Here is a 10,416-nt window from a genome sequence, read left to right as displayed (position 1 = left end):
CATTTTCTTTGAATTTTCATTTTCTTCTCTCAGATAAAACTCCCTCAAACTCTTATTACTCTTCAAATCTGAGATTAGACGTTAAATCTAAACGACTTCAAATAAGTTTATCTGGATTAAACTTTATTTTCTCTGATCGTTTCTTTTATTTTTCATTCCTCACGAATATCTCTTAGTGCTCATGAGCACTTCCATGATTGAACTCTAATCTTCGTTAATATCTCTTTATATACTCACCTCGAGGTAAATAGAGCTCTATTTTGTCATTTTATTAAAACATTTATTTTGTAATCATTGAAACACTATTACATAGGAATTTTATTAGAATATGTGTTTGAAGTATAATAATTATGAATAATAGTTAAGAATATGCATGTTTGGTTGTTTGACTTGAATGGCTATGTTGTGTTCCCATAAAGTATATGATGAGTATTCAATGTGGAGTGTTATAGAAACATGTTGAGTGATTATAGTAATTATATGAAATATGTCTATATGAGATGTTATGATGAAATATGATATTGTATTTGTGAGTTAAAATGTATAGACTATATGTCGAGATATGTATATGAGCATTTTGTGGCTGTTATGAAATATGATGTTGGTCTGAATGACTAAATAAGTGAAACTATATTCTAATAAGATGAGTGATGTGGACTTAGTTTGGAAGTGTTTTACTAAGCACGATCTTATGAGTGGAGAATGAAAGGATTCTTGAAATAAGTACAAATGTTGAATATAGAATAGATTTAGTGTGAATAGTTACAGAGATACAATGGAGGTAGACGATAAGAAATTTAGGAGAAACGTAGGGTAGTGATAGACATTTCCGTATGAGTATACATTCTTTATAAGAGTAAATGCGTCATATGACCTCACTCATTTCCTGACTATACCTATGCTAAAGGGTCCGTTATTGTATACGTTGTATTTATGTACATAGACTAACCAGTAACTATTCATCTAGTCGAATAAGACCTCAAGAAATGTTGGAGTCATCATTGTCTATGATTGTAGTGCACTAGGAGTACGTATTTGAAGGAGAGAATTAAATAAGTTATAACAAATTGTTGTATTGTAAAAATGTGATTATGGTTGTTCTGTAAATTAGTTGCTGAAATGATTATGTTTCTTTATGTCATACTATGATTCCATGTAATATGCTGATTTTGTAAAATGATAGAATAGACGTTCATCCTTACTAAAAATTTTCAAGGAAACAAGATGACGGCACTGCAGGAAAGAATTAGATTAATAGACAATTCTATACATTATAGACTTAATTATGTATTTAATGAGTATCAAATGATATGTTATTTTAAGTTGGCTGTACATATTAATGACATACCTAGGAATATTATTTTGTTAGAGATGAAACTATATTATAATGTCCTTTTTTATTTTTCTGTGAGAGAAACCACCATACTTTATGTATATATATTTATAGAAGTACGGTTAGAACCCCAGTAGCCTTTACGTATTTATTCATATACCATAATCATGACTATCTTGAAAGATCAACCTGAGTTACCGATAAGCGAGTCACAAGTGTTGAGGTTGCAGCCGACTCGAGAGATTTATATCTCGGATCAAATGATTACCTCGATTTAGAGAATTTAGTAAAGATAGAAGGATGACATGGAGATGACTAGCACTAGGTCCTCAATGTTTGGATCTATTTTGGGACTGCTCTGGAACTTAAATTATTTTTATAGTGTAATTATTTTGGTTGTGTAATTATTATCTTAAGTCTCACATATTTTGACAAACAATTTATAAATTTTTATACTTGATATTTGTAATACATGTTCAGTATCCAGATTTAAAAATTTGTTTTTGGTTTATTATAATCTTTAAATTTATTATTATTTAATTAATATTGCATGATTGACAAATTTTTATAGATAATCTTATTCATAAAAAGATATTTTATTTACTCATTTATAATGCTTGTCATATACAAAAATTCTTATTTTATTTTGAATTTGTACAAATAAAATAAGCAATTTTAAGACTAAAAATTTAGGACGTTACAAAAGTTCTTTAAACATAGTTTTCTTCTAATCATAAGTTCATAACGAGTTTTTGATACATATATATTTGTTAAGTATGTACATAACAATCTACAAACAATCTCTCTAAAGAAAGTCTAGCATAAAAGAATAACTCATCATGCATTTCACCATAACTAAAAGTATGTGACTTAGTCTCTCTACCACTCTATTATGCTTAGGAGTACCAGGCATAGTATATTGACCTTCATACTACAATTCTAGAGATGGAGAGAATAAATAATTAATTTTTGTCTAATAAGTCAAAGAAGAGAAAGTGTATCTATTTAATGAGAGTAAGTTATTTAACTCACTAGATAATAAAATTAAAGACCTCTCTTTAAGATATTAGAAAATTGAATAGATTAACCAATCATAAACTATTTTTACTAAAACTCAATAATAATAGTATATTTATTAATTAGTTTTATATGAAATAATGTCATAATTAATATTACTAATTTAAAATATATATTTTAAATAAATAATTAATATTAGTTCACAATTAAATAAGATATAATATTAATAAAAATATTAATGCAATTGTTCATCCCAAAATCTAATAGAATGTCACGTCTCTGCTTATGTGTATAAAAAAGTAGTGAAGGAACTTGTCAATGTGTGCCCATAAAAATTGGTAGAAAAATATAAAAATAAAAAAAATTGTATGAACGTGAGAGAGTAAATGTGAAAATAAAGATAAGACAAAAATATGTTTATGTATGTGTGCCCCTCAGAATTGGTGGAAGAATGTGAAAAAAAATGTGCGAATGTGAGGCTCAAGGACAAGAAAAACAATGTGATTAGTAAATGTGTGTGTGGCGTGAAAAAGGGTACGTGAAATTTGTTATTTAGAAAAATTAATAAAAAAGGGTTATAACAAATATAAATTTATTATTTTTTAATACTTAGTATTTTCTATAGTTTTATATTTTTATTAAAATTATTATTGAATTATTTAATTTTTTAATTTAAAAGAGAATTTTTATTTTTATTATTTTTATGTGTACTTTGTTTTAACATTTAATTTATCATAATTACAGTTTTTTTACATTATTTTAAATTATTTAGTATATTTTTATAGATTTTATTTATAAAATATTATCTCTCATTTTAAATTAATTTTTATTTAGGTAATTAAATTTCTTATGTTAGATATATACAAACACAAATATTAAATTATTTTTACATTTAAATTGACTAAATCAATTATTTAAAATCTAATTTTAATTAAATAAAAATATAACTTAATAAAATTGAGTGTTCATAGATATTATTTTTAGACTTTCTTTTTTTATAATTATTCTCCCTAATTATTGAGTTAAGATAGGTTCGCGAAGTACTCATCTTATGAGTATTGTTGATTGATACAGAAAAATGGGTAAGTGCATTTAAGAGATAGAGAAGTAATATAAAATAGTAGAATTTAAGAATATAAGACTTAAGGTAAAATTCTCTTCAACTTCACAATTAAATTATTTTTCAACTCAAATTCTAATATCTAATTAAATATTAATTTCACTAAATTATTTATAATATCTAGTTCCTTAAATTTTTCTAATTGAAACAAGTATTGAAATTAAAAATTTATAAGAATACATAATTATCAATTTATATTCTTAATATATCAATAATTATGATAAATTATTCTAAAATTTAAATCACTATCCTCAGCTGTGAAAATGAATTTAACATCAATTAATATTTTATCAATTTATAAAAATTTTAAAACAAAACAAACACTTAATTAGGAAAAAAAAACTTGAATTAAAATATAAGAATTTGATGTAAAAGAAATTTAGATTTAAACCATATTTGCCTAACATAAAGAACTAATTCCTGAAAGTTGAATGTCCATCAACTTCATTGTTTGAGTGAGAGATCTTGAGAGAATTTATATATTGCTTTGCGTTTTGATTGACAATGAGGCCATCATTTTGTCTATTTAGTTCTAATAAGCATCGGCTTTGCTATTCATAACATCTTCCTTTAAATTTTTTCTAAAAAATCATAGTTAAAACATGAAAAGTTCAAAAGACTAAAATTAAGAAAAAAATTAACATGATATAATCTATAAACCTACACTAAGCTTAGATCACAATGACATACTAAAAATCACTAATTTTATATGTTATATGCCCCTATAATAATGCAAAAACACTAAATCTCTTTTTCTTTCGTATACAATAAAGTGTAATATTATATATTTAATATTATTTAATATAATAAAAAAAATTATTATATATTTTTATATTTAAATTTAATTTTTTATTTATTTTAAAATAAAATAATTTGATAAAAATATAAATAAACTAGTACAATATATGCACAAATATATTTATTAGTTTATATTATTATTTATAACTACACATAAACAGAAGAATGGTGAAATTGTTGTGTTTAAAGTGCGTTCTTTTGAAATGTTATAAAATAAATTTATTTTGTAAAAAATGTTACATATATTAATAAAGTTAATTATTATATCATATTTTTTATACTTGTTTTTTTATTAAGTGCATAAAAATAGTTTTTTTATTATATTTATTGTTATAACATTAATGTAATTATTATAAATTATTATATTATTATTAGACTTAAATATATTTTTAGTACTTATATTATAATAAATTTTATTTTAGTTTTGTTAAAAAAAATTAGTATTAAATTTTTATAAATTTTTAATTTTAAATCTCTATTAATAATTTAGTCCCCTAATTAAAAGATTCTCAAAGTTAATTCTTTACACCAAACGAATTAAAAATAATAATTACTAAAATACAAAAATTATTTGAACAAATTAAAAACTAAAAATACTAAAATATAAAAACTAAAAACATATTTAAGTTTTATTAAATAATATTATTTATTTAATATATGGTCACTAAAATAGCATATATTATGTTTAGGACTTTTACTTTTGTACAAATTGATGTTCCTTGTAAACACTGATCATAATGTATTTTTTGGGACATACATTGTAAGGGAAATACATGTTTATAATTTTTAATATATCTTAAAATATTCTTAATAAAAATTAATTTTAAATTTCTGAACCTATATTTTAAAGACATTAATTAGCAGCATCAAAATTTTAAATTGCACATGATTGCGTGGACTTGAAATTAATCAAACACCATTCCGCTTTTCAACTTCAATCAAGCCGCTGATTAATTAAAAAAATCATTTTAATCATTACTTTTTACTCAAAACTGATAAGCCTCACAAGAATGATGGCTGTGGAAACCCGTTAAATCACGTAACCGAATTAAATTGAATGTAAATATACAAAGTACAAGGTTGTATAGCTTTTATCCGTTAATACGTTGATTCACATGTTTCATGTTAACTTTTTGTACTAGAATAATTTTTGTTTGTTAATTCGTTGATTTATATGTTTAATGTTATTTTTTTTAATAATACTAGTAATATATTTTTTTAATACACATCTTATTATTTGTTAAAATTTATAAAAAGTTATATATAGATATTTTACACTTTTTATTGTTAAATTAATATTTCTTTTTTATATCTTTTAAATTTTTAATAAAGACTGTGATAATAATATTTTTTAATAAATTGAATCACTTTTTAAAAATACAAATTATGAAATCAACTACTTAAAAGAAAACAATTTTTTAAATGAAATAAATAAAATTAATTTAACATATTAATACACATATTTGAATGCAAGATTTATATATAATTAGTTTATAAAAATTTAAAATTAACGGACCACATAGTAACCCCACAGAGTGATAATTGAATGTGTTTGTCCTTTGTTAATTAGTTGGGAATCGAAGTGGGAGCGTATTGTGAAATTGTGGGCACTAGCAAAGTGCAAACGAAATGGCACTGGATAATTGCATGCAACCGCGCAGAGTGAAAAACGCAATTGTGTTTGCTTCCATAGTCACGAGGGAAGTGTGTGCTGTTGTCGGGTTCGTATCTTATCTCCTCTCACTCTTACGTAAAATGCGCCTTGTCAGAATCTCACTCACTTTCCATATTCCTAACTCATTTTCTTTACCCTTCTCACCCTTCTTCCTCTTTCGTATAACCAAATTGCCATTCTTTTAGTCTATAACTCCTCTTTTTTTATATATATAATCATAACTTTTTATTGATATAATATGTAAACATTGTAAAGTTTCAATGCTTAACTAGAGGAGTCATGACTTGATAGTTTAAGAATAATTTAAGTTCAACAAATCTTAATTTATATGTCTACTGTGCAGTTTTGAAATTTCTATAAATAAAACTTAATTATATCATCTATATCTACATAATATATAACGGATCTGTGCATAAAACCATTCCAAAGCACTATTATTAAATTCTTAGAAAATTGAACTAATTGGAGGAAAAAGTAGGTCACAAAAGGAGGAAAAAGTCATCCACTCCCACGTTGAAATTAGTCCAATGTTTGTAATTTAGTGAAAAAGTAAGGTTATTTTTTAATCCTAGCTATGGTATTTGAACCACGCCTTCAAGCAAGTCCACGTACATCTCCCGTGAAGTGCTGCATATATATTGCGTTAGCACTTGCCATAGTCTATAGAGGAAAGAGGAGTGACACTAATTTCAATTAAACAGAAATTGCTTTTACATAGGAGAGTGAAGAAAAAGAAGAGCAAGCTCAACACAGAGATGGAATGGAGGAAGTGCTACTTGGATGTGATATTGGTTCCCTTTGGATTTCTTATAAGCATTGGTTATCATTTCTGGCTGTGGCATAAGGTTCGAACTCAGCCACACACAACCATCATTGGCATCAATGCTAGTGGCCGTAGAAATTGGGTTAATGCCATGATGAAGGTACCAATATATCTTACTTTTTTTTCTGGGTTTTATTTTAGTTTACTATATTAATCATAAATAGCTATTTTAACAACGTAAATAATGTATTCTCAAAATGGATTAAGTTTTAACCCTTCATTTTCTAGCTCTAAAATACAATTTTTTTATGCATATTCCGGGTTAATTAACTCTATGTTGTTAATTCAAAAACTTTTCTGCAACTAGCTATAATTTTATATACTGTTCCTCTTTGCTTTTAGCATTTCATGGACCATATTTTTCTTTATAAAATTTTTGAGATGATCACTGATCTGCAAAACCTTCTTGTTAGCAATTTTTTCCGCATAGCGTTTCCTTGGAAAACCGAAAGGAACTAAAATAATTAAAACTGAAAAGATTATCTTCACAATGGAATATTTTCATGTTTGATATTCCTTAGTATTTAGCTTTTCTTAATGTATTCTTGTTCCTACCAGATAAATGCCATTTTAACAACCATGCACAAACAAAACAAGACAGAATGTTCTTTCTTATGGTATAATTAGGTGAATATCCAATCCAAGTGCCTTCTAGGTCAGCCGAGGAAATGAGCATCATACCAAATTAATGATAAATATATATATTCAAAGAAAATTCTGCATGTTTAAATTATTTTATATTAGATATAGTTTTTTCCACAGCATACGAATATTATTATTTTTAATATATAATTAATCCATACCAAATGTGAACATAATCTAAGATCTGTGCAACAATTGCTTATAAACAGTACTTTCTTAAATTAAATTTACATTAATCTTTCCAATTCCATATCAGCGTATATGTCTTCATAACCTCCGAAAAAACAAACCATTATATATATATATATCCTAAGCACATTCCCAAACAAGAACATTCAGCGCATAGAAATGATAATAATATCATTGCTTTTATAAGCAATTGCATCAACGCATCACATCACTTTTTATATAAAATCGAAGCAAGCATTTAAGAGTCTGATTATTTTAAAGTTGAAACATACGGGGAATCGATGTCATAGAAATGATAATAATAAAGTTATATTCGTTTAAAGTACCTCGCAAATCGTACAATTTCATTTAAAAAGAGGTTATATTACGTTGATATATGAAATTGTAGGATTTTCTTTGTTAGAAAGAAGTTAAGGGAAAAGAGTGAATAAGCTTAAGCTTAGATTCCTCATTTAAGATGTCTTAGAGAACTTTAGATTGAAGCACTCTTGCTTATACTAGTGGATGTGAAACTTAATATCATCAACAAAAATAAATAACTCGAATATTAAAGTTGTTCTAAAGTAATTACGTTGATTATGGCAGGACAACGACAAGAAAAACATCCTGGCCGTTCAATCACTAAGGAACACAATCATGGGTGCCACCCTAATGGCCACAACTTCCATTCTACTTTGCTCAGGTCTAGCAGCAGTCATAAGCAGCACCTACAGTGTAAAGAAACCCCTAAACGACGTAGTGTATGGGGCACATGGGGAGTTCATGGTGGCACTAAAATATGTGACACTCCTCACAATTTTCCTCTTCTCATTCTTTTGCCACTCACTTTCCATAAGGTTCATAAACCAAGTTAACATTCTAATCAACACCCCTCAAGACCCCATGTCACTTGTGACCCCATCATACATAAGTGAAATCTTAGAGAAAGGTTTCATTCTGAACACTGTTGGAAACAGGCTCTTCTATGCTGGACTTCCTCTTTTGCTTTGGATCTTTGGGCCTGTTTTGGTGTTCCTTTGCTCTCTCACTATGGTCCCAGTGCTTTACAACCTTGACTTTGTGTTCACTAGTCCCAAGGGAAAGGTCGACGTGAATCAAAACAGAGATTTTGTATGAAATGTGTCGTGTATAAATTAATTATATATATGTGAAGTAGGAGGGATTGAAGGTGTTTTCCCATTTTAATAATAGGAAATCTCCATGTATGCTCCCTGTATCGAGATTTCACTTCAGTTCTTATTCGCTTCTTTAACACTTCTCTTTCCAAAACATCTCAAATTCAGTTTTAGATTAACATTTAAACAAATGTTTATAGAAAAAAAAAAAAAAAAGTCTGTAAATCGAAAGAGATAATTTCTTATTGTTCATGAAATATTTTCCATCCTATGATATGAATTGTAAAAACAACGCGCACCACAAGTGGTGCCTAGTTTTTATTTGTTTTGGAGGTGGTTTGTTTTACAGTTTAATAAAAAAAATATCTTAATCCACTTATTTACTCTAAGTGTAAGTGATAAGGTATCACTAATTTAATGTCAAAAAATTCATCTCTTTAAAAAGGAAAAAGGTTGTGGCACTTGGAAGCAATTATAGATAAGAGATTTTAATCTAACGCTTTTTTTTAGTGGTGGGTCATGCGTAAGTGCTCGGATTTCTAAGATGTATAGTTTGTAATCATATCATCTCTTGTATAAATGAAAAGATTTTAGTTTGGCTCTATAATGTATATGTCAACAGTTACCATAGAATAGAGTTAGTAAAGTTCAATTATTTAATGGACTATTTTAAAAATATTATATATATATATATATATATATATATATATATATAAGAGTTTGGACATTAGAATTAAAGTTGCAAATAAATTCAAACTTTTTAGCTTAGTCGTTTAGTTAAAATTAATGCTTTTTTAAGTAATAAAATATATTTTATGTTTATTGACATAAACAAGGTTTTGATTCTAAATTATGATAATAAGAATAATCATAATAAAGAGAGGAAGAGTAACAAAATTGAAAATGCAAAATTATTTTATACGAATTCAAATAATTAAGAGATTAATTAAAATATTAGTTTATAATATTTAGGATAGGTGGAGTATTACCTTAATTTTGTTGGAATGAGTGATTTGATGATATTTTTATTTTAAATTTGTTGAATATATATTTGATGTTTTAAATTTTGATCAATATGCACACAAAAATATTATTAATGTAATATTTTATTTTTAATACATATTAAAATAAATAATTTTTAAAAACGATTATAAAACAAGTCATCTACATAAATCAATTACCTATAAAGAGCCGAAATTTGAGTGGTAGCCTAAATTGATAAATCTACCATTATTATTATTGTTGTTGTATAATAAAATTTATGAAATATATATTTTGTAATTGAAAAAATATTTAATATGTTAAACACAACTTTAATTAAGGTTAACTATAAGAGATATATATAAGTGGAGTGAGTCCACAAAGCAACAACATGGTGCAAGAATTGCTTGTCAAAGCTCATGGAAATTGACTTGTCAAGGCTTTAATTAAAGTAGGAGATAAAAATTTCCAGTGACAGGTTCTTAGAGGTAATGGATTACTTGCGGTATGCGACTAGTACTTGTTTAATGCATGAGGGCGATATGAGGATAAAAATTGTCTTCTTCTTCTGCATCACTTAACCAATATCATCATCAAAACTCTTCCACAATTCTACGGTTGCCATATCCTTTTTCCATGGAACGGGCTAATATCACCCCCACACACACATCATTCACTGTAAATGCATTTCTCTTCTAAATTGAACAATTATCCTCAGAATCA

General features: G+C 26.2%; 1 protein-coding gene across 1 annotated transcript; it reads left to right on the top strand.

Annotated features, from left to right (window-relative positions):
* The first annotated feature begins 6,618 nt into the window (after nucleotides 1–6,618).
* On the top strand, nucleotides 6,619–8,713 carry LOC113847724. Its single transcript, XM_027476977.1, has 2 exons — nucleotides 6,619–6,866; nucleotides 8,183–8,713. Exons 1-2 carry the CDS (start codon nucleotides 6,699–6,701, stop codon nucleotides 8,711–8,713), a joined length of 699 nt encoding a protein of 232 aa, XP_027332778.1. The 5' UTR covers nucleotides 6,619–6,698.
* The last annotated feature ends 1,703 nt before the right edge of the window (nucleotides 8,714–10,416 follow it).

Source organism: Abrus precatorius, unplaced genomic scaffold (assembly GCF_003935025.1).
Source record: "Abrus precatorius isolate BTA unplaced genomic scaffold, Abrus_2018 Scaffold8, whole genome shotgun sequence".
NCBI classification, from domain to species: Eukaryota; Viridiplantae; Streptophyta; class Magnoliopsida; order Fabales; family Fabaceae; genus Abrus; species Abrus precatorius.
This window is presented reverse-complemented; position numbering and strand designations above follow the sequence as displayed.

What these genes read in the sequence shown, in the direction of transcription:
- LOC113847724 (XM_027476977.1), top strand. Translation starts at nt 6,699, where the DNA reads ATGGAATGGAGGAAGTGCTACTTGGATGTGATATTGGTTCCCTTTGGA. An exon ending in GGGTTAATGCCATGATGAAG is followed by an intron (nt 6,867 to 8,182) that starts GTACCAATATAT and finishes TGATTATGGCAG; the next exon opens with GACAACGACAAGAAAAACAT.